Source organism: Neltuma alba, unplaced genomic scaffold, assembly GCF_004799145.2.
Source record: "Neltuma alba isolate B1F8T4 unplaced genomic scaffold, ASM479914v2 tig00005947_pilon, whole genome shotgun sequence".
In the NCBI taxonomy this organism is placed as follows: domain Eukaryota; kingdom Viridiplantae; phylum Streptophyta; class Magnoliopsida; order Fabales; family Fabaceae; genus Neltuma; species Neltuma alba.
The window spans coordinates 15,827-41,658 of NW_021634290.1; the positions used below are offsets into that span (position 1 = coordinate 15,827).

Here is a 25,832-nt window from a genome sequence, read left to right on the forward strand (position 1 = left end):
ATTAAACTTTTAAATAAAAACAATTCAAATAAGATTTTGATGGTTTAGATCTGATGACTTTAATGAGTTTAGGATGTTTATTGTAATATCCTAAATTTTATTTTAGGATTTATGCAAAAAAATTAAAAAAATTTAATTAATTTAAATAATAATAAATAAAATAAATAATATTATATTATTATAAAATATCACCCAAAGTTCGGTGGAAGTTAGGAAGAATGATTTATTAGGGAGAGCTCCACCTAATAAATGTGTGAGGGGTATGAAAACATGCCCCGACACTTTCAATTTTCCCTTCCTCAGGCGTCTAAGAGAAAGAGTGAAAGAGGCGTCTAAGAGAAAGAGTGAAAGAGGGAGCGCAAGAGCAGAGCATTAGCCATTGTAAAGGAAGGCAAGTTTTGAAGATAATTTAGGTATTTAAAATTTTTTTTTAATCAAATTTTCTTCATAAATATTTTCTACATATATTAAGCTTCCTAATAGTAGTATTACTATAGTAATTAGAAAAAATTTTGAGATTTAGTTTTGGGGTAAGTGTTGTGTTTTGATGAGTGTTAGCCACAATATTGTAGATCTATTATAATAGATTATTTTTATCGGTTTAGATTTACCTATTTGTTGATCTTTAGTATTTAAATTAATTTATTTAGTTAAAAAAATCTGTTATTTATGAGATATATCATATTTGTACCGATCAAAATTATGTTAAGTAATTTATTTGGATTGTTTGACATATTATTGAGTTTTTAATCAGTTTAGTTTTATTTATTAGGTGACTAGAGGTTTTAAAATAATTATTTTAGCTGAAATTCTATTATTTGTGAAGAAAAAGAACTCTGATAGTTATACCATTAAAATTTTAATTAGATTATTTATTTATAAACATTTGAGGTACTATTGAATTTTTGATGGTTTGGTTTTGAGGTTTACACTTGAAATAGGATTTTTAGAATTTAAAATATAATGATTTCATATTTGAACATTTTGGAAAAATTCTTGTTATTAAAGTAAATAATCCAGAGGATGTAAATGAATATTTTAGCTTGTTATAAAATTTATAAGTTAGTTCTAAAATACTTAATTTTGGGTTATGAGAGTTATGAGAATTTAGAATAAAAATTAAATTAAATTAGAAATTTAACTAATATATATAAGTTTAATTAATTAGCTTATATTAATACGTGATTATATTAACTATGTAGATTAATTATTGGATTATTGGTTTGAGTAGGAGTTGACTTTGTGGTAATTCTTTTTATAGTCTTGGTGAAAGGTAACCACTTTCTACTTATTATATATGCTTGTATGATGTTTGTGACTAATTTCGAATTACATGAGATTCTTAAAATGTGATCAAGCTATGATTTGAGCAATGGAATATATTATTATTGAAATTGTCTTGAGATACTTCATGTCATTGAAAAATAGTTATGAAATTATGAATTTATAAAGTTGTCATGTGGGATATAAATTAATTGAGAAATGGTCTTGAGGATTGATGTTGAATTTTGAAATTTTGAAATTTGATTTTGGTAAATGTGAAAGTTATTATGTTGTTAGTAAATGATTATTTTATAAATCTCATGAGTATAAATACGAGAGGGGATGGTGAACATTGATTGGTGGGAGATATATTATAGGAAGAATAAGGGAGTGAATTTTGTATATACTATATATGTAATAAGGAGGTAGGACGCCAGATGTATACTGGTTGATCCTTTGGCCCTTTTATGTGTTGTAGGGTATATGACATCCCACTAATAGATTAGAGGGGGAACCCATGGTTTGGTCTTGTGTTCTGTGGATTTTGGCCTGTTCATATGACTTGATTAGTGAGCTTATTATGTTGAGTTACCAATTACATGGGTCAGTACTAGCCCATGGGTTCAATCAGAGGATACAAGGTGTGAAGAAATAAGGTGCGATTGAGAGTGAGATATTATATTTTGATATATATATATATCTCTATATATATAAATATATATATAAAACCATGTGACAATGTGAATGTTATGATTTTTGTAACTGTTCTATTTGACACTTCCCAAGCACTTAATTGTATGCTTGATGAATAGGATTGTTGGTTATTGAGGCTTTTGTCTCACTCCGTAGTTTAATATTTTCAGGTAATAGCTCTATTATTGGTCTGTCAGAAAAGGCGACGGAGGCTTAGCTATTAAAATTATCCTGTATAGTCTCTTTTTTGTCATGTGATGAGTATTTGTATATTGCCACATATAGCTCTTTTTGTATACTTTGATTTATCTAAGACAGATGATTTTAGTTACTTTTGTTGCTGGGTTGCTTGTATGTGTAAGTTGTGGACCTACAATAACTTTCGAAAATAGTTGATTACTGTTGGTTTGGAAGAATTTTATTCAGAAATATCATGTTATGGGTTTAGAGTTAAATATGATGTTTTGGACTTTGTAAAGTTCAAGGCCCAGTTATTGTGAAATATTATTAATTATGGTTTTTATACAATTTGTTTAGTAAAACTCTTATAATTATGATAAACATTTTGAATAATTAGTTCAAGTCTTTTTTATCATGATTAATATTTTTTTGGCGAATCAAATTTCTTTTTATAACCATGATATCCTTTGGAACAAAATTATACTAAGATTTTTTTTACCATGATTAGTATTATTAAATTCTGAGTTTAAAATGTTAGCAATAGGTTAGAGATAACCATCGTTACACTCTTTATTTTGATGAGTACCCAAACTGGTTTCAATAGTAAATGTAATATTTAAGGGTTTTGACTTCTGTCCTTTTTATCATAATACCTAATAAACATGAAAATAAAATTCATGAAAAATATACTTTGAGCATAAATATCAAAGTTTCATAATCTAAAATTCCAAATAATCATAAGCAATGATCTAAATAAGGTTTTATGTTTTTTTTGGCCAACGGTAAATAAGGTTTTATGTAATCCATCGATAATGATAATCATCGGTGTTAATTTTGCAAAGCGCCAATAATATAATTCAAATAATTATATCAAGAAAGTTTGTTGATTCTTGCCATTAGTGAATAGTTTCTAGTGGTATTCATAAGTTATGTCAATTAATTCCTAAATGAACCTAAATAAATGATCTGAAGTGGATCTATTATGATACGATAGATGTTACATTTGATCACAAGATTTGATACATATGTGAAAGTTTTGAAGTTAATTTCAACTTCAATTAAATACTAACATTACTACTACTTTCAACACTAAAATCTCATCAACTAAATTAGTGATTGAAATTCAACTAAAAAGATTAAATCTTGTCGGTAAGAAATTGTCAGAACTACCGACCGTTCAAATGAGATCCCGAACTCGTTAACTATTGGAGTTATTTACTTCTAGTAATGTTCTAAATTTCATAACCTCTCTAATATTTTTGTCATATATTACAACCTCCAATTCTTAATATGCCTTACAATGTCCAAAAAATACATACTACTACTATGTCATTTTCTTCTTTATTTTTCTCACCAGAATGTCATTGTCTTTTTTAGTTCCTTTATCATCTGATAAATATGTGATGTCCAATGTCAAGCGAACCAAACTCACTTTTTCAATTTTTAGGTTTTTTCCCGCCCTGGTCTCTCTTCTCTGTTCTGCACTCAATTTTTTTTAATACTATTCCCTAATATAAAGGCTTGGGACCCTTTTATTCAAAAAAAAAAAAAAAAACCTGGGACCCGCCTGTCTTCTTCCGGTTCCCCGTAATCCCTAGAATGGTTGGTTCCATTGACTGCGGTGGCTTTCCTCAGTGCGTGGACGACGAACATGATAGGTATGTTAGTTTGATTCTTAGCCTCTGATTTCTTCTCCTTTCCTCTTAGAAATGTGTTCTTCCCAGTCAAGCGCTATGAAGCAGATGTTAGTGGGTGGCGACGCGCCATTCCTTCCCGAAGAAATCATCACAAACATTCTCAAACGACTCCCTGTGAAATCCCTGATCCGATTTCAGGTTGTGTGCAAACATTGGAATAATCTCATCAAAACCCAATCTTTCATCGCTGACCACCTCCACCACTCCACTCATCAAAACCCTTCTCTTCTTATCCAGCAGATTCGGACGAATCCTTTGTGCTTGTATTTGCTCGATTGCCACATGCAATTCCGTGAAGTTGAGAAGGCCCCTTTGATCAGTTCCTTGGTGTGCGCTCGGATCATCGGTTCCAGTAATGGCTTGCTCTGTCTCGCCGATTATAGGAGATGCCCACCTTCCCCTTTGTTATGGAATCCAGCTATTAGAGAGGTGAGACAGCTGCCCATAACTACTGATCATTTTGAAGGTGAGTGCCTATTAGGATTTGGTTTCAGTCCTATCATTAATGATTACAAGATAGTGAGAGTTTACGAGCTTATTGTAATTTGTCAAGTGGAAGTGTATTCATTGAGCACAGGATCATGGAAAGACATAGAATTTGAGAACCTAGGGGGTGTAAGTCTTGTCAGTCACGCTGTCACTGTTAATGGAGTTATGTTCTGGTATGGGTTAAGCTTAGAAATGAGTATAGGAAATACTTATGTGATAGTTTCATTTGACATAGCATCAGAAGTGTTTAGAGTGATTCCATGGCCTGCTTCAGCAAGTTATTCAGGTAAGCTTGCTACGTATGAGAACAAACTTGCTACACTTTCTCATTCTAGGATTGGAAATTCTCAATATTCTTGTCTTTATTTGGGTGTGATGGAGGAGGGGGGTACAGGTTCATCTGGGGAGAGATGGAATTCAAGTAAGAAATATATTCGCAGTTCCTGTCCTTTCAAGTTACATCTTGGGCCATTTGGAGAGATCAAATTGTGTGTGTAGTTTTTGGACTTCCTGGAGTTAGCAGTGAAAGTGAAATGGCAAATGATGAATCCAAAGTTGGCTTATACCTTTTCAATGTCACTACTAATGAATGTAAGAGGTTTGCTATCCCCGGACCTAGCTTTCATGTAGATGTTTTCAATTATGTGGAAAGCCTTGTACCGCTTGGCAACATCCACATCGAAGAGCATTAATTATTGTATTTAAGATATACCTTCCAGATCTGTTGTAGATTATTCTGTACTTATAAGGCTTAATGCCGTTGAGGGATGTTATTCTGAATGATGAATGCTGAAATCTAACTCCTGATATTTCTTGCTTTATTTGACCCGTCTATATTTTCAAGTTGTTCTGTTTTTTTTGTCCCATTCAAAAGGTAGATATTTAATATCCTTTAATTGTTGGTGTGTAGATTATGCGGGACATGTTGGACAATCTTATCAGATTTTAATTTTTGTGTAAACATTGGTTATGAACTAATGAGAAAGTGATCGTTAGATTACGATACACCAGAACAAAGCGATTTTGCAGTAAAAACAAGAGGCTATGGGGTCTTTAAATATTAAATATTTTCAGTTTATGATGAACGGGCTCCTCTAGTGCGTCTAAAATGTAGGCAAAGAATCATGCATGCTTAGTTGCTTACCCAAAAACCACCACGGAATCAATGTAGATGCTTCCCTCAGGTCATGGGTCGATTCATATTCAACTGTATCCTTTCTATATAAAGACCATAAATAACTGCAAGTAAACTCAGTTCAGGGCATGCTTGTGGACAAGTTAAAAACTAGGTTCTGCTTGACTTGAGCATTATTATATGGAAGGATCAGCTTCAAGGGAAGCATCTTGGCTTATATATATCATCAATCAACCAAAATTTGTAACAAGTTACTCATCTTAAACCAAAATAGAACTAGTACTAAGTTGCAGCAATAATCAGTCATCAGTCACAGAAAAAACAAATATGATGCTGTAATCTAAATAATTATACAAAGCAAAAAAAAACAGATAGAATCCAAATAATTCTGTCAAGAACGTGGTCAATTCCTGCCATTGTATTTCTACTGTGTTCGTACTTGATGGATTTGAACTGTAATCGTCTTAATACAAGCTACGGTTATTCAACACTCACATGCTAAAATGCCTATTAGTTCCTAAGTAAACCTCAATAAATTAGTTTCTGTTATGACTTTTTAATGGATGTTGTACATATCTCCATGGATACTGATTATGCTTTCAAGTAGGTCCCTGTGACATTTCCCCTTAGACAGTATATAGGAATCATATTTGGACCTCAATCCTGGTAATCTAAGGGCCTAAAAGAAGATTGTGAAATTTTTTATCGATCAGTCATATTAGGGATAAGGTCTCAGCTGAGGTATGTGACCGGATCGTAAAAATTCTTAGGATAGGGCTGGTGAAGTAAATAAGTGAGAAAATTTTCTGGTAAAGTGTAAAGTCACTGTTTGTTCGGGTGTTTAATAACTCTTTTAAAGTACCCCCTCCGTTCCTTATTATAAGAAACGAATAACCGAATTACGTTGATAAAAAAACAGTTAAAATTAGTTAAGAACAATTAATGTGTAAAAAGTTTAATTTTATTTTCAAAAATACCCTCATTAATAAGGAGAGGGAGCATGAGAGAGAACAATGGTAAATTATTAAAAGAAAGAGAAGTGGGAAGGAGAGAGAGTGTGAGTTGGAGACAATAAATATGGGTGAAATAGGAAATCAACACAAAAAAGTAGAGATAACTTTTAAGTGTCTCTTATATATAGGAACATGCCATAAACATCAAATGTCTCTTATAATAAGGAGCGGAGGGAGTACTTAAAAAGTGTTTTTCCAAGATAAAAATGGCAAATACGAAAGTCATTTTGGAGAGAGATTTTAAAATCGAAGAAGTGTTTGGGAGAGTGCCTGCCCCGCCCTCCCATGAAGCCCCAGGTCCCTAGCGGCAGATCTTTGGAAGCGGAGGCACTGCTGATCCGCAGAGATTGCTTCGTAGAGTGAAAGATGTGACGGTGATCTGCTGTGTTTAATGACTTGGCAAGCTGGCATGATTGTAATATTTTTCATTCATTTTGACATTATATAAGCATAAAATATAAGATAATTTCATATGCCTAACTTTGGAAATTTATGACGGAACAGAGTCCGAATGTTAACTATAGACCTGTTTAAAATAATTTATAAATAATTTTTTAATTATGATTTATGATATATAAATTTTATTTTGATTTATGTAAAACGTGTTTATAAATATTTTTTAATATTATTCTAAACAAAATCTATAGGGGAAATCACAAATAAAGACCCTCGAATTAGCAAAATCACTCTATGGTCACCTGAATATGCTAAATTACTATGAGGGACCCGGTCTCAAATTGTAATTATGAAATCATGGCCAAATTACCAAAATACCCCTCTTTAAATTTTTTTTTTTAAAAAAGAAAGTCACTGCCTCACCGGAATCCGGCCACCGGTGCCGGAGCTCCGGCGGCCGCTTCCGGCCACTGTCGGTGGCAGGACGCCGAAGTCCGGCCGTCGGAGCTCCGGCACCGGCGGCCGCTTCCGGCGGTCTTCCTTTGTTTTTTTTTTTTGAAACTGTTTTTTTTTTTAAATTGGGGGGAAGTGAGGTTGGGGGGATTTGATCCCCCAACCTAATGCTTCCCAAAATAAGGAATGACCATTGAGCCAACAAATTTTTGTTAACATTATGATGCAAAAAAAAAAAATAAGTTAACTCATTTACTCTTGTTCCAGGTGATAACAACAATACATTTGGAAATAACAAGTTCTGATTGTAAAATAACACGTCTGAAATAAAAATTTAACAATATGTTTTTTTTATAACAATAAATTTTGTTGCAGGCAATAACAACAATACATTTAAAAATAACTAGTTCTGATTATAAAATAACAAGTTTGAGATTAAAATTTAACAACACGTTTTTTTTTATAACAACACATTTTATTTCAAGTGATAACAACAATACATTTAAAAATAACAAGTTCTGATTATAAGATAATAAGTCTGGGATTAAAATTTAACAACATGTTTTTTTATAACAACACACTTTGTTTTAAGTGATAACAACAATACATTTGGAAATAACAAGTTTTGATTATAAAATAACAAGTCTGGAATTAAAATTCAACAGCACCTTTTTTTTTATAACAATTAATTATTTTATACTTTTGGAAAATAAATTATTTATAACTTATAAAAAGTACTTGTCATCTATTTAATTTGCTAAAAAAATAATTTTTATCTCCAATTTATAATCAGAACTTGAAGTATAATTTTTTATAGATTAAAAATGCTTTTTTATTGTTCAAATTTATAAATAAAATTTAGGGAAAATGGCAACACACTTTTTTAATTTTTTTTTTAAATTTTTAATCTATATATCTATACAACTTATTATAAATCAAACTACTTCTTATAAATTATAAATAGTACAATTTATTGTGGATTAAAAATACTTTTTGACTGCTTAAATTTATAAATGAAATTTATCTCTAATTTATAATTAAAAATACTATTTATTCTTTAAATATAAAAACTATTTTTAATATTTAAAGAATGAAATAATATAAAATTTATACTATGATTAATAAATCAAAAATGCCTTATTATAAATACTTTATAATTTATAAGAAGTAGTTTGATTTATAATGAGTTGTATAGATATACAGATTAAAAAGTATTGTTTTAGAGAAATAAATATATTAAAAATATTTTTTATAAGTTATAAATAATTTATTTTTTAAAAGTATAAAATAATTAATTGTTATAAAAAAAATGTTGTTAAATTTTAATCCTAAACTTATTATCTTATAATCAGAACTTGTTATTTTTAAATGTATTGTTGTTATCACTTGAAACAAAGTGTATTGTTATAAAAAAAACGTGTTATTAAATTTTAATCCCAAACTTGTTATTTTATAATCAGAACTTGTTATTTTTAAATGTATTGTTGTTATTACTTGCAATAAAATTTATTGTTATAAAAAAAACATATTGTTAAATTTTTATTTTAGACGTGTTATTTTACAATCAGAACTTGTTATTTCCAAATGTATTGTTGCTATCACCTGGAACAAGAGTAAATGAGTTAACTTATATTTTTTTTTGCATCATAATGTTAACAAAAATTTGTTGGCTCAATGGTCATTCCTTATTTTGGGAAGCATTAGGTTGGGGGATCAAATCCCCCCAACCTCACTTCCCCCCAATTTAAAAAAAAAACAGTTTCAAAAAAAAAAAACAAAAGAAGACCGCCGGAAGCGGCCGCCGGCGCCGGAAGCAGCCGCCGGAGCTCCGGCGCCGGATTCCGGTGAGGCAGTGGCTTTCTTTTTTAAAAAAAAAAATTAAAGAGGGGTATTTTGGTAATTTAGCCATGATTTCATAATTACAATTTGAGACCGGGTCCCTCATAGTAATTTAGCATATTCAGGTGACCATAGAGTAATTTTGCTAATTTAAGGGTCTTTATATGTGATTTCCCCAAATCTATATACCATTTTGAAATAGTTAGTGGTTGAGGAGGGGGAAAAAAATTAGTGATTGAAGTTGGCCAATAATGTAAATTTCCGACCCGACTCCTCTCCTCTCTTTTCTTCTTCGCAGTCGACCAAAAACAAGGTAGGTATATTGCTTTGATTCTTAAACTCTAATTTCTTCTGCTTTCCTTCGAGACATCTGTTCTTCCCAGTTTGCCTCCATGAAGCAGCCGGTGATGAATGGCTCGGCGCCATTCCTTTCCGAAGAAATCATCACCAACATTCTTAAGCGGCTTCCGGTGAAATCTCCAATTAGATTTCAATGTGTGTGCAAACACTGGAAAAATCTCATCAAAACCCCATCTTTTATCCAAGACCATCTCCACCACCTTCCCCCCATCAAAACCCTTCTCTTCTTGTCGAACAGACTCATAGAGATGATCCTTTCTACTTATGTTTGCTGGACTACGAGTTGCAGTTTCGTGAGTTTGAGAACACACCTCTGATCGATTCCTTGGCGGGCGTTCACCTCGTTGGTTCATGCAATGGCTTGCTCTGCCTCGTGCATTATAATATCCGTCCTCCCGCCTCTTTATTGTGGAATCCCGCGACTGGAGAGGTCAGGCAAACGGCCATAGTTTTTAATGATGTTCCGGTTGGTTGGCATTTCTGATTTGGGTTCAGTCCTATTCTTAATGATTACAAGATAGTGAGATTTTCTGAGACTAACGTGATTTGTGAAGTAGAAGTGTATTCGCTGAGCACAGGGTATTGGAGAAACATACACTTCGACAGCATTAAAGATGTTCGCATTTCTGGTAATGGTGTCACTATTAATGGAAGCATGTTTTGGTACGGGTCAAGGCCAGGTGTGGACATAATGGGTGCAGATGATACTGATGTGATAATTTCTTTTGACTTAGCTACGGAAGTATTTACGGTGACACCATCGCCTGCATCGTTAAGCCATTCAGGTGTTAAACTTACTGTGTATGAGGGCAAACTTGCAATAATTTCTCATCCTTGCATTGTAAGCTCTCAAATTTCTTGTATTTATTTTGGGGTGATGGAAGAAGGGGCTACAGATTCATCTGCGAGGAGATGGAATTTGAGTACAAATTATATTCGCAGTTCTAATCCATTCAAGTCATGTGCTGGGACCATTTGAAGGAATCAAGTTGTCTATATTGATTATGGAATGCCAAGACTTATTAGTGAAACTGAAGTAGAAATGGAGAATGCTGACCAGAACATGGCCTAGATATGATTAATGTCGCTACTGATGAACTTAAGTGGGTTGCTGTCCCTACAAATGGACATAGCTTTCGGGCAAGTGTTTACAATTATGCAGAAAGCCTTGTGAGAATTGGCAAAATTCAACAATGAAGAGCCTCAATCCCCAATGTGAAGTATTACATTGCCTTTAAGGTTAGCAAGAATATGTTTGTATGAATTACTTTGTTTAATGTTTTTGGTGGAAATCTGTTTGTATCAGTTTAGATCATTCTATAGTTTGATGCAGATGTTAGAATGATAAATGCGGACCAGATGTTTCTTGCTTTATTTTGTCTATCTATAATATCAGATTGTCTGTCTTGCCTTTCAAAGATGGATATATTTAATGTTATTTATGAGATATCTTATCAGATTTTAATCTTTGCTTTAAGATTTCCTATGAATTTGTAATCTTGCATCACAATTCACCACTACAGCTCCACATACTGAGGAAAAAGTAATCCATAAATACATCACAGTTGTGAAACTTTGTGCAATACATGAGAATCCTAAATATTTTGAGTTTACTAGTATGAAAAGGCTCCATGAGATCACTCAATCACAGCATTAAGTATCCAATAACTAGCATCATATATGGCAGTAACAGCAAGGTTCTTTCTTTGACACAAGCACACAAAGACAAAGTCATTAGATATTGGTTCATGCCTTTCTATTGAGAAAGTTTACGTGTTTGGAGCATAATTACAAAAAAGAATGAATGATGTTTTGGTTTCTATTCTATGAAGAGCTGAATGATTTTTGTTGGTATGACTGGCATTTTCTGTGTGGAAAATAGTATGCACTGTGTTATTCTCTTTGAGCCAACACTAAATTATGATTTTGATATACTAACAGGAGTTAGATCTAACGAAATGGGTTAGTCTCCTATAATGTGATGAACCAAAGTTTAAATCTTTGCTGGACGAGGTACTCACATTTAGTGCTCGACAGTGTTTCGAACAAAATTGCCTCTTATAAGAATTGTCTCCTATAAGAGTATACATGTGTCTAGCAAAAAAAAAAAGAAAAATTATGATTTTGATACACCTCCTTTGAAATATAACAGAACATTTCCTTATTGCTTAAACATGGAGGGGTTGAATGGACAATCCTATGGCCTATGGGGCACTTCAATCCTATAGACAAACATGTTTTGATTGATTCCGCTGTAATTTTATCCAGGTAACTTTGAAGTTTAACAGAAATGATTGTTTGGAAAAAATAAATGGATTAGAAATTAATATATATCAGTATCCATTAATTAAAGTTATTCACAAAGGGTGAACCACAATGTTCATATGATTTGGCGCAATTGAGTTGCTTAGTTGCAAGAAAATGCAAAATGGAGATTCATTAAAAGATGAGGAAAGCGAGTGTGGGAACTGGGAAGATAAACTTCACAAAAAGTTGATATCTTCTGTTTGCTTGATTCATTGAATGATGAAGGATTTCAAGTTAAAAATTATTACTTAAGGAATAATTATAAGTAATTTAATGGACTGGCAATCAAACAAGTTTCAAAGCTTGATTCCCCTTGAGTGTTCATATCTCCAGCATTGAATTTTTCATGTAATTTGCCCTTTTTTTTAAGGCTCCATTGAACAAAATGCATCATTCCATTTTTTTTTTTCATATTTAATACTCTTTCCGTCCTTAATATAAGACTTATTTAACTAATTTGATTAGATTAAGGAAATTAGGTAAGTTAATTAATTATAAGAAATGTAACATGTTTTCTTAAAATACCATAATCATCTTTTTAATATCCTTTCCTTCTCTTCTACTTGATTATAGTTGAGAGAGTATTCATAGAGGTAATTTAGAGAAAATTGACAAATATAATAAATGGGTCTTATATTTAGAACTAAAATAAACTTAATAATTGGACCATATATTAAGAATTGAAGGAGTATCTCCATTTTACCAAGTATTCAAGTGCGTGGGTTTCTTCTTTCTTTGTTCTTTTTCTGTTCGTTAAAGCTTAAATTCAAAATTTGAAATCGATTTCATTCTTGATACTGAACATAAGGCCCGATTGTGATCGTTTTTCAGTGAATTTGGTGTGATATAAAATTTCATACGCGAAAATTTTGAAATTAAATTAACTTCAAAATAAATTTAACAACGTTACTAAAACCGTTTTCACTAAAATAATAAAATCTAAAGGGGTCAAAAAACAATAAAAGAAACTCATATATGATTTTAAATTGGTGATTGAAAATTAACTAAAAATTATTTAAATATTAAATTACATGGATTTTGTAAATGCAGTTTGAAATTTTATACTCCTCTGATCTTTAATATAAGACTTATTTATAATTAATTAACTTAATTAAATTTCTTAATATAATCAAATTATTTAAATAAGTTTTACATTAACTACCGGAGGAGTATCAAATTCTGAACGTTTAATATGGAATTTGTTTTAATATTTAATAATAACTATAATATAACATGTGTATTGGCAAGATGGGCCGAAAAGAACGAAGAGCAGCTCGTTTCCACCAAATGATCTGTAATCCCTTTATGACCCCCATCTGATTCCGATGGTTTTCTTTTGCGAGATTCCTTCTTCTCAGGGGCCAACAAGCAAACGCAGGTATGTTGTTTTGATTATCAGTTTCTGATTTCTTTCCGGCAGAGCACTATGAAGCAGATGGTGATGGATGGCGCCGCACCGTTCCTTCCCGGAGAAATCGTCACCAACATTCTCAAGCGGCTTCCGGTGAAATCCCTAATGCGATTTCAGTGTGTCTGCAAGCACTGGAAAAATCTCATCAACGATCCATCTTTCATCCAAGACCATCTCCGCCACTCTTCTCATCAAAACCCTTCTATTTTCATCGGGGAGTCTGGTGGAGATGATCCTTTCCGATTATATTTGCTCAATTGCAAGATGCAATTTCGCGAGTTTGATAAGGCACCTTTCGTCGGTCCCTTGGTGGGCGTTTGCCTCGTCGGTTCCTGCAATGGCTTGCTTTGCCTCGCCGATTACAACATCCGTCCTCCTGCCCCTTTATTGTGGAATCCGGCAACTAGAGATATCAGACAAATCCCCATAACTTTCAACGATTCTCGGATGGTTTGGAATTTCGGATTTGGGTTCAGTCCTGTCATTAATGATTACAAGATTGTAAGATTTTCCTCACATCGCCTGGATTTTGTGGTTTGTGAAGTGGAAGTTTATTCATTAAGCACAGGGGCTTGGAAAAGCATACAATTTGACAACATAAAAGATGTTTGTCTTCTTGGTCATGGTGTTAGTGTTAATGGAGTTATGTTTTGGGAAGGGAGGAAGCATGTAGAGGAAATGGATAGTGATGAAGCTGAAAGTGAGGATATTGAGGATCCTTATGTGATAGTTTCATTTGATATGGTATCAGAAACTTTTACAGTGGTACCATCGCCAACTTCATGTTATAAACTTGCTGTGACTGAGGACAAACTTGCTATAATTTCTCCCTCTGAGATTAAAGACTCTCAAGATTCTTGTATTTATTTTAGGGTGTTGGGGGAGGGGGCTATAGGGTCATCTGGAGAGAAATGGAGTTCTAGGGAATATATTCTTAACTATCCTTTCAAGTTGCATGATTTACGTGCTGGGGCCATTTTGAGGGATCAAATTGTCTGGATTGATTTTGCATTGCCCAGATCTAAGAAACTCAGAATGGAGGATGCTGAACACCTATATCTGATCAATCTCACTACTGATGAACGTAAGCTGCTTTCTTTCCCCAGACTCGAACCTGGCTATGGTGTTAGTAATTTCAGATACGTGAAAAGGCCTGGTTTTGGTATTTTCAATTACGTGGAAAGCCTTGTGCCGGTTGACAACATTCAAATTGAAGAGTCTTAATTCTCAAAGTTAGTTAGTGCAGTTTTAAACATTTATATGTATGTATGTATGTATGTATGTATGTATCTTGGTTGGAATGTATCCTTATCAATTTAGACTTCAGATTATTGTAAATGAGGTTTGATGCCCTTTGGAGATAGGGACATGGGGTAGAATAATAAATGCAGACTAGATGTTTCTTGCTTAATGTTACCTTCTTTTTTTTGTTGGACTTGCTTAATGCTGCCTATCTATCTGTAACACCCAGTTATCCCTTTTGCTTTCCAAAGGTAGATATATAATGTTATTTAATGGCTGGTGTATGGATTATTTTGGACTTTTTGGCGCAAGCTGAACCCAGAACATGAACATGAGCTTGTTCCCATATGCGCTTCCTTCTCCTCCTAAAAAAGAATCACTCTGAAGATGTGAAGTGAGACGTATAAAATATAAAATACAATAAACAATAAACTATGCTATTTATAAGTTATGAAACAAATAATTCTAAATTATATATTATATAACTCATTTAGAAATCTGGCCCGTTTTTCTCTCCCCTGCGTGAGCTCTCCTTCTTCGCGATTGAGAGTCAAACTATTATGTAATCATAATTATAAATAAAAAAATATTTAAATATGATATAAATAGAATTTAAATAATATTAGTAGGATTTAAATAATATTGAATTATATTAATAGTCTTCGAATAGATTAGGATGTCTAGAAAATATTTAGATAAGATTAGAATATCTATTTAAATTTATAAAATGCTTATAAATAAGTATTTTGCAATTTGATTAGAAGTCATTTAAGGCCTGTTTGTTTTTATAAAAAATTTTTAAAACAAATTTTGGAAACAAAAAACACACAAAATGGTTTGGTTAACTGTTTTGAAAAAATTGTGCTTGAAAATAAACATAAAGAGATTAGACAGTGAAGCTTTCATGAGAAATCAAATTCTCAAATAGAGAAAAAACTATTTAATAAAAAAGAAAGAGTTTCCCAATTTTTTCAAATAAAAAACAAGAAATACAAAGACAAAAAAATTACTAAAAATTGTTTTATTTTTTTAATTTTAAGAAATAAATTTCTGTTATTTCATAATTAAAAACACTTAACTAAAATAAAATTACTTACTCACCTCAATAAATCATCTATAATGGTAATAATTGGTGTTTACCTATCATAACGAGGCAATGACCATTCCTACTACTTTCACAGTTCTTTTATTTTTCTCATACACACACACACATACAGGGATGAGATGTAATTTTAATAATAAAGTTTATTTTATCATTAATAGGCCCCACGGAATTAATTTAAAGGTGTATTTTTAATGACAAAGTTTAAATTATTGGCATTGGACACCATCAAATTTATTTGAATGTAAAAATATATATGAATTTTCTAAAAGAGGAAAAAATAATAAAATTCATCAACTCCCATTAACATTTGTTAACTTTATTTTTTTGGGTGGCACCACTGCCATATTCTCTCTCCATCTAATCTCACTTTCAAGTCTATCCATCTTTCTCTTATTAGAATCAACACACGCCCTCTCCGTCTTGTTGTTTTTGTAACACTTGCTTTAACTATACCAAGGTGTTGTTTAATTAGCTATCGAGCCATTAAATCAGGTTTGATCCTAGCCAAAAAAAAATATAGTTTTCATTAAACCTTCTTTTTAAAACTTCTTCCAAACAAGGGGTTTGGTCTTATATAAGGGGTGGAATTTTCTTTTTATTGCCATTGCTTTATCTTCCGTCTTTTTTTCCTCACCCTTTTGAGATTCATCTTCTCATATCCTTTTTTTATCCCCCCATTATTTGCTCTACTCGATTCATGGCCTCTTCTGATTCCACCACTGATCAATCGAGTCCATCTTACATCTATCCCAATAAAAATCCAGCATTGGTTCTTGTGTCCTCCTCCTTTGGATGGCTCCTACTACTATCATAGATGGGCTCGAGCCATGCATATGGCTCTTCTCTCCAAGAACAAGTTGAAGTTTATCGATGGATCAATTTCTTTATCGGCCTTTACCGATTTGACTTATTCTGACTGGGAATGCTGTAACAATTTAGGGTTCGTTTGGATTGCCGTTACAAATGATAAAAGCACACAGAAAAGCGTGAAATTGAGGTTTGTGGTTTATTATAACTTAGAAGATTGTTTGAATGGGACTTCTTTTCTAACTGACTTATGAAAAAAAGTAACTTTTCTAATTGACTTATCTAACGCAATCTAGATCAACTTTTCTAACTGACTTATGGAAAAATTGTGCAAAGCTCACGATCCAATTAGTTATGTGATTCTATTTACTTTAATTATAGACCAAATAAATTTTAATTTATATTCATGTTTGTCCATTATATATATTTAATTAATTATCTACAATGTATTTTCAAATTTTTCTCTATAACAAATATTTTTATTCTATAATTTCACAAATAAACTATTCATATTTTATCATAATAATTTTACGTGTTTTTTAAAACTATTATCACATTAAAAATATAAAATTTCAAACACTACTCCATGTCATTTTCAGTCATTTTACAACTAAACTAACTTTTTTATTAATCATCCAAGCAACTTTTAATTTTTTCAACTGGCTTTTTAAAAACACTTATTCAAACATAAATTATATTACACTAATTGACTTTTATTCTAACTTCAGTTACAAAAGTCAGTTGAGTTAGAAGTCAGTTTTGTCCAATAGCAATCCAAAAATACCTTTAGTCCAAGATTGGCTTCTTAAATCTCTGTCTCCAACGATCATGAGAAGTATTTTGTGGTTTGATAAAACTTTTGACATCTGGAGTAATCTTTGAGCTCGATACTTACAATATGATCTTTTCTGAATTGCTGGGTGACAAAAGGAAATTTACAGCTTCAAGCAAGGGAGTTTGAGTGTTAATGAATACTACACTCAATTGAAGATCCTATGGGATGAGTTAGACACTGTTTAGGTCCAGCCTCTTACGTTGCGTTTAGTACGGGCTTCTAGAGGGAAGGGAGGAAAGTGGCTCTTCTTCTCTTATTTGGTTGGGACTTTTTTTTCAAAGAGGGAAGGAGAGTTGTTTCCCTCCCCTCATTTAGGTTCCTTTCTCCTTTCCCGCCTTCCTTGAGATTTTTTGCAGGAGAGATGAGAATGAAAATATTTAAGTAAAATAACGTAAATCTCCTTTTATATTCTCTTTGGCTTTTTAGCTCTACATTTCTCTCTCAATCTTGTAATTTTAATAACTCTCATGAACTCAACTTCATTCTTCTCCTATATGTAACAATTTAATTAGAAAAATTAAACTGCTAAAAAATATGAAATGATAAAAGTCATTGGGACAAGAAAAACACTAGGAAGTATTATAATATTTTTAAGAAAAGTCAATATAGAGTAATATTAGATTAGCTTAAGCTAGATAGAAACACTAATAAGTATATTTTAATCTTTTAATTAATTAAAAATGAAAATAAAGAAATAAAAGATAAAAAGAATAAAAGTGTAGCTTTTCTTTTGAATCGAGCAAAACCAGTAAACAACATTATGAAAAAAAAAAAGGATTTTTATTAGTTTTTTTTTTAGTTTTTCTCAATGAGTTGTGCTTGTGGTAAAAGCACAGAGTTTTGTTTGTTTATTGAAATTGATAAATTATCTCATACATATTTACATATTGATAAGATAGAAAATAGAAAAAAAATTATTTAAATTTAATAAGGGTTAAATAGTTCGTCTTTTGAATAGCTCTCCTCCCTTCTCTTCCTATGCTTGTATGCCAAACAATGTATTGTTAAAATATCTTTACTTCTTTCTCTTCTAATCAATTTAAATAAAAGATCATTAAAAAATTTTTCCTCTCTTTCCCTCTCTCTCGCTATCTCTCTCTCCTTTTTCTGTCCTCCCCTTTTCCATTAAATTTTTTTTTTGAGAGCCAAACATAATGTTAAGGATTGCACATGTGGATCTACTAAGAATGCGCTTACCCATCGTGAGGAAGATCGAATCATCCGATTCTTTGAAAGGTCTGAAGGATCAATTTTCTTCGATCAAGTCTCAGATTTTGCTTATCGATCCGTTGCCTTCAATGCATCTCTTGTGCCTCAAAAAGAAAGAAAAGTGAAAGTACAACACTGGCTTAGATATAAATTAACTGAACTGACAAAATGTTAAACTATACTTCCCAAGATCAGTTGGATTTAGAATACCAAGTGCCCTTTGACACTCCTTCATAACAGATTTGCATTAAAAAAATCCGTACTCAACAGAACTGGGCGATCGCTCAACTCCTTTTTGGGTAGACCCAATTACATTCTTCGTTTGTTCTTGCTTCGCTAATTAAAAACATGGACACCCAGGGAACCAAGCTTCCAAACTTATTTGATTTCCACTCCATTAAATTACTTTACTAATTATTTCTTAAGAAATATTTTTAACTTGAAAATCTCCATCTTTTAATTATATCAGCTTTATGTGAATTCTCCAATCCACCCTTATTAATAACAATTATTAAAATAAAACTATATTTAAATAGCAATAATTAAATATAATAATTATATTAAATTATATTCCTCTTATATACCCTTATTGCTTTTTGGTAATTATATATTTATAAGTGATTTTAATAAATAAAATCCAAATATAATTCACATTCTCAATGTTACTGATGAGAAAAAAATATTTAAACACAAATTATGATTAACCAATATTATTTTTAACGGGTATCAATTACAAAAATTATGATGACATAAAGTCATGGCTGTTCACTGCTAATCCAAGTGGACACTAAGTTCAAGTGCATTGGTTTCATTTTTTTTTTTTTTTTAACTGAGCTTAAATTCAAATTTGAAATTGATTTCATGGGTGATGGTATAATACTTATGGCAGGATTGTGATCATTTTTCATCGAGTTTGACATGATATAAATGTAAAATTTCACACTAATTGAAAAAAATAAAATTTCAAATTGATTTTAAATTCATGTACGATAATTTTGAAATTAAATTAACTTCAAAATAAATTTAATAACATTACTGAAACCGTTTTCATTAAAATAATAAAATCTAGTGATGTTAAAAATAATAAAAATCTCTTATATGATTTTAAATTGGTGATTGAAAATTAACTAAAAGTTAAATATTAAATTACATGGTTTTTTTAAAATCCATATATGAAATTCAGGACATTCAATCTGCAGTTTGTTCTAATGTCTGTTAATAACTGTATTGTAATGTGCGTTTTGGGGCTTCTGGCAAGATAGGCCGAAAAGAACGAAGGGGAGTTCGTTTTCGCCAAGTGATCTGTAATCCCTTTATCGTCCCCATTTGATTCCGACGGTTTTCTTCTGCAAGATTCCAACTAGCAAACACAGGTATATTGTTTTGATTCTTAGTTTCTGATTTCTCCTGCTTTCCTCTGAGTCTGAGGGATCTTTTCTTCACGGCAGAGCACCCTGAAGCAGACGACGATGGACGGCGCCGCACCGTACCTTCCCGAAGAAGTCATCGCCAACATTCTCAAGCGGCTGCCGATGAAATCCATAATACGATTTCAATGTGTCTGCAAGTATTGGAGAGATCTCATCAAGACTCCATCTTTCATCCAAGACCATTTCCGCCACTCATCTCTACAAAACCCTTCTCTTTTTATCGGGCAGTCCAATGGAGATGATCCTTTCCGCTTATATTTGCTCAACTGCAAGATGCAACTTCGTGAGTTTGATAAGGCGCCTTTCGTCGGTCCCTTGGTGGGCGTTTGCCTCGTCGGTTCTTGCAATGGCTTGCTTTGCCTCGCCGATTATAACATCCGTCCTCCTGCCCCTTTGTTGTGGAATCCGGCGACTAGAGAGACCAGACAAATTCCCATAACTTTTAACGATTCTCGGATTTGTTGGGAATTCGGATTTGGCTTCAGTCCCATCATTAATGATTACAAGATTGTAAGAATTTCCTTAAATCCTTGTGTTTGTGATGTAGAAGTGTATTCATTAAGCAAAGGGTCTTGGAGAAACATACCATTTGACGACTTAAAAGATATTTGTATCAATAATCATGGTGTTAATGTCAATGGAGTTTTGTTTTGGGATGGGATCGAGCTATACGAAGGGGTAATGGATGATGATACTGATGATACTGATGTAGATACTATTGTGATAGTTTCGTTTGACATAGCATCGGAAGTGTTTACAGCGAAACTATCGCCCACTTCACGCTGTAAACTTGCTGTGAATGACGATAAACTTGCTATAATTTCTCCCAATTGGATTACAGATTCTCCGGATTCTTCTATTTATTTTGGGGAGTTGGAAGAGGTTATAGGGTTATCTGAGGACATATGGAGTTCTAGGGACTACATTCTTAGCTATGCATTCAATTTACATGAGTTATATGTTGGGAGCGTTTGGAGGAATCAAATTGTCTGCATTGATTTTGGAATGCACAGATCTGATAAGCTTAGAATGGAGAATGCTGAACACCTATATTTGATCCATCTCACTACTAATGAACGTAAGATGCTTACTCTCCCCACACTCAAATCTGGCCATGATGTTAGTGATTTCAAATTCATGGAAAGGCCTGTCACAATTGCCAACTTTCAAATTGCAAGGCCTGGTTTTGGTTTCAGTGTTTTCAATTATGTGGGAAGCCTTATGCCCATCGACAACATTCAAATTGAAGAGCCTTAATTCTCAAGGTTGATTATTACATTTTTGTTGGAAATGTATCTTTTTTTGATAAACTGGAACTACAAACGTAAGGCTATATTACAATATGGTGTCCGATAATGGCATTAATAGTATCCCTGCTCATGATTTGCAAACCCATGGCTCCATTGAGTGCTATTTTGGCGAGAGAGTCCGCTGTTACGTTATCAGCTCTGCTTATCACTTGGAAACCCAGTTCCCAGTTCCATTTCATCATTTCCTGAACCTCGTGGATGCTTTGCCCGTCCTCATGAAGGAGGTGATCTCCTTTTAGAAGAGTTTCAATAACTTCGGAAATGTATCTTTATCAATGCAGACTTCAGATCACTGTATATAAGGTTTGATGCCCTTTAGTGTAGCATAATAAATGCAGACTGGCTGTTTCTTGCTTTATGTTATCTGTCTATGATATCCGGTCATCCCTTTTGCTTTCCAGAGGTAAATATATACTGCTATTTAATTGTTACTGTATGGATTATTGGGCCTTTTTATATCATATCTGATTAGATTGCAATGTTTATACAAGGTTTTTCTATCAACAAGTCATGGGCAATATTTCTTACTTGTGAAATTTTGTGTAATGCATAAGAAGAAAGCTTTTTGTTATAAAAGATGATCTTTGAATATTTGAGTTCATATTTTCCTGTAACGCTAATCAAGAAGCTGTTTTAGAGCACTCTATTGGCACAAGAAATACAAGGTCCATTATTTGACAGAAAATATCATCAGTAGATTTTTTTTTTTGTTTTTTGCCCTTCATAGAAAGATAATTTGAAGCATTATTATATACTACCTTCGGTTCTAATTATAAGGGCTAGTTGATTAATTTGAGGAGATTAAAGAAATGAGTTAAGTTAATTATTTGTAATAAATAAGTGTTGTTTTTTCTAAAATATCCTTACTAATCAAGTGTGTTGATTAAAGCTACAATTATTAGAAGAACTATCTTGAAAAAAATTACATAAATATGAAAGATAAAGTGAATTAAGGTCTTATATCTAGGATTAAAATAAAAGTTAAATAAAATCTTATATTAAAGACCAGAGGTAGTATATATGTCTATTTATGGAAAAGAATGATGTTTTGGTTTTTTTCATGAACACAATGGAATTTCCTTAGTGGTGCCTCATTTTTAGGAAGTGGGCTTTATCATTTTTATTATTTAATCTGTCTTCTTCCCAGTCTAGTTTAGCTTTTATTTTGGGTTAAGCCCTCTTTTGTACCCAAAAATATGTATCATTTCATTTTCCTATTTTTCTCTATATTTTCTTATTTTATATCAATAGAAAAATAATGTAAAATGTATATGATGTACATATCTGGGAAGTTGTGTTATATTCTTGTCAACGAATCAAATTATTAATATCTCAATTTTACTAAGTATTTAAGAGTGTTTGATTTCACTTTTTGTTAAGCTTAAATTCAAATTTGGAAATTGATTTGTTTATTGCCATATCGGTGATACTTCTGGCATGATAGGGATTATTTTCCATTGACTTGATATGATATCAATATAAAATTACACATTAATGGCAAAAAATATAAAATTTCAAATTGATTTCATGATTTCATATGAGAAAAATTTGAAATTAACCGCAAAATAAATTTAGTAACCTTACTACAGCTGTTGCTATTAAAATAATAAAATCTCATGAGGAACATTTAATATTTATACAATATTTTTCCATAAAAATATGTTCTTTAGAAGCATTGCTTTGTGGGCCAAAACATTAAGCAATCTTTCATATATTCCCTTCAGTTCTTATTATAATAAGGTATCTTCTAAAAGTAGTTTTTGGTCATAAATATAAGTCATTAACTAATTTAGTAATCGCTACTTTCCAATTTTACCTTGTTATTAATTACTGTTATATATATACATATGATATAAGAACTTCCATCTGGTAACCCAAATATCATTTTTCTATGACACATATTTTCTTATTTCAACTTTTTGTATTAATTCTGAGAATAAATAAACCACACTTTCAAAACCACAATAGACCTAAATGCCTTTTTTCTGGAGGATTTCGACGCCTAAATACCCCACTATACATTCCGAGAAGTTCGCGCCAAAAAAAAAAAAAAGAGGCCCATGGTGAACCAACGGGTGAGATCATGTTAAGACCAACGGTTAGGATTCTTCTCATTATTAGAACGGTGCGTTTGGTTGATGAGCATCACATAATGCGGTCTCAAAAATGCTTTCATTAGTCATTTCCTTTTGGTCGCCGCGGCATGAAGCAGATGGTGATGAGCGGCGCCGCGCCGTTCCTTCCCGACGAAATCATCACCTACATTCTCACGTGGCTTCCAGTGAAATCCCTAATGCGATTTCGATGTGTCTGCAAACATTGGAAGAATCTGTTCAAAACCCCTTCTTTCATCCAAGACCATCTCTGCCACTCCACTCATCAAAACCCTTCTCTTGTTATTGGGCATTCTAATAGAGGTGAACCTTGCCGCTTATATTTGCTCGACTGCGAGATGCAATTTTGTGAGTTTGAGAAGACACCTTTCCTCGGTTCCTGCAATGGTTTGCTTTGCCTCGCCGATTACACCATCCGTCCTGCTACCCCTTTATTGTGGAATCTGGCTACTAGAGAGGTCAGACAAATTCCCATAACTTTTAATGATACTGCGTTTGGTTGGAATTTTGGATTTGGGTTCAGTCCTGTTATTAATGATTACAAGATTGTCAGATTTTCCTTGAATCCCTATGTTTGTGGAGTGGAAGTGTATTCATTAAGCACAGGGTCTTGGAGAAACATACAATTTGACAATATTAAAGGTCTTTTTGTTCTTAGTGATGGTATCACTGTTAATGGAGTTATGTTTTGGCATGCGCCAACGGCAGCTGGGATAGTTTCATTTGACTTGGCAACGGAAGTGTTTACAGTGACGCCATGGCCTGCTTTTGCAAGTTATTCAAGGGAACTTGCTGTGTTTAAGAACAAACTTGCTATACTTTATCATTCTAGGACCAGAAATTCTCAATATTCTTGTCTTTCTTTGGGTGTGATGGTGGACAGGGGCATGGGTTCATCTGGGGAGAGATGGGTTTCGTGTAAGAAACATATTTACAACATTTGCAACTCTGATCTTCATTTATGTGCTGGGACAATTTGGAGGAATGAAATTGTCTTCATTTATTTGGGAATGCCTACATTTACTGACCCTGGAATGGAGGATGTTGAAGGCCTATATCTGTTCAATGTCAATACTAATGAACTTAAGTTGCTTGCTACCCCTAGACTACAACCTCTACATGCTGTTAGTGTTTTTCATTATGTGGAAAGTCTTGTACCACTTGGGAACATTCAAATTGAAGAGCTTAATTCTCAAGGTTAATTATTCAGATTTACACGGTTATGTATTTTTGGTAGAAATGTATCCCTATCAGTTTAGATTTCAAATAATTCTATATACGGTTTTATGCCTTTTAGAGATGTTATATAGAATGACAAATGCAGATATTTTGTTTTATTTTTGGTAGAAATGTGTCCCTTTTGCTTTTTAGAGATGTTATATAGATTGATATATGCCTTCAGTCCTACTAGCACCTTTTTACCTCAGCAATTCTCTACATAATGATAAATGTATCCCTACAGGACCTTGATGATGTTCCCAAGTGTCACTGTCACATGACATGAAAATATTTTAGTTGCACCTCATGTGCAGTTTAATAACATAATATCAATCATAAATATATAACTCAAAGATGCTATTTTCTTATCTTGCCATAACAATTCTAAGAAGAATCTCAGATTGACAAATTGTATATATTCTATTTACAAAAGTTCAATACCTGTCATTCTAATTTATGGACATATAAAACATGGGGGTTTTTTTTTTTTTGAAAATATGCTTCCCTCAGTTTATGATTCTATTCTGTTGTATATCTTGTATCTTTTTTATTTAAAGGCCATAAAGAACTGCATGTAAACATGGTTGAGGACACGCTTGTGGACAAGACACAGGTAAAAAAGCGGGTTCTGTTTTAGTACTATTGCTTCTTCTTTTTTTTTTGGGGGGGGGGGGAATGAAAGGCAAAATGATATGAAAGCTGAAAAAGATAAAGTTCTACAAATAACAGTACAATGAAGAACAGAAAAAATTAGAAGCATAACTCGGAAAAGATTGACAAGAGCCTAGCTTAGCAGAAACATTTGCGAAGGAAGATGATAAGATTGTAATATCCTCAAACAAAGTACTCTTACGGTCTTATATTTAAGACCGGAGGAGTAGTACGATGGTCCTTTAGTCAGTTCTGGTTTGTAACTCTTTCATTTTTAATATATTACTATTTTGGTTCTTAATATAAGATTTAATTATTAAGTTGATTTTAGTTATAAATATGAGATTTATTTTTTATATTATTTTTTTTAAATTACTTCTATGAATACTTTCTCAACTATAATCAAATAAAAGGGGGAGAGAGGATATTAAAGAAGATAATTATAGTGTTTTAGGAAAAATATCATATTTTTTATAATTAACTAAATTATCTAACTTCTTTAGTCTAATCAAATTAGTTAAATATGTATTATATTAAGGATTGGAGAAGTATCATTTTGCTCTTTCGTTAAAAAAATAAAGTATAATTGCATGGTTGAATTAGCTAATAGGAAAGCTTAGGAAAAAAAAAAAGTATATAAATTGGAGATAAAACAAATTAAGATGTCATACTCAA

The 25,832-nt window shown here is 32.3% G+C and overlaps 3 protein-coding genes across 3 annotated transcripts; all 3 read left to right on the plus strand.

The window, feature by feature from the left end:
• The first annotated feature begins 13,251 nt into the window (after positions 1–13,251).
• On the plus strand, positions 13,252–14,460 carry LOC114749106 (F-box/kelch-repeat protein At3g23880-like). The gene has a single exon (XM_028937583.1). It carries the CDS (start codon positions 13,252–13,254, stop codon positions 14,458–14,460), a length of 1,209 nt encoding a protein of 402 aa, XP_028793416.1.
• Positions 14,461–19,728: 5,268 nt separating this feature from the next.
• LOC114749107 (putative F-box protein At3g52320) lies at positions 19,729–21,121 on the plus strand. Its single transcript, XM_028937584.1, has 2 exons — positions 19,729–19,807; positions 19,883–21,121. The coding sequence occupies exon 2, from the start codon at positions 19,904–19,906 to the stop codon at positions 21,119–21,121; it is 1,218 nt and encodes a 405-aa protein (XP_028793417.1). The 5' UTR covers positions 19,729–19,807; positions 19,883–19,903.
• Positions 21,122–21,206: 85 nt separating this feature from the next.
• LOC114749108 (putative F-box protein At3g16210) lies at positions 21,207–24,490 on the plus strand. The gene is made up of 2 exons (XM_028937585.1): positions 21,207–21,398; positions 23,354–24,490. The coding sequence occupies exons 1-2, from the start codon at positions 21,207–21,209 to the stop codon at positions 24,488–24,490; spliced, it is 1,329 nt and encodes a 442-aa protein (XP_028793418.1).
• The last annotated feature ends 1,342 nt before the right edge of the window (positions 24,491–25,832 follow it).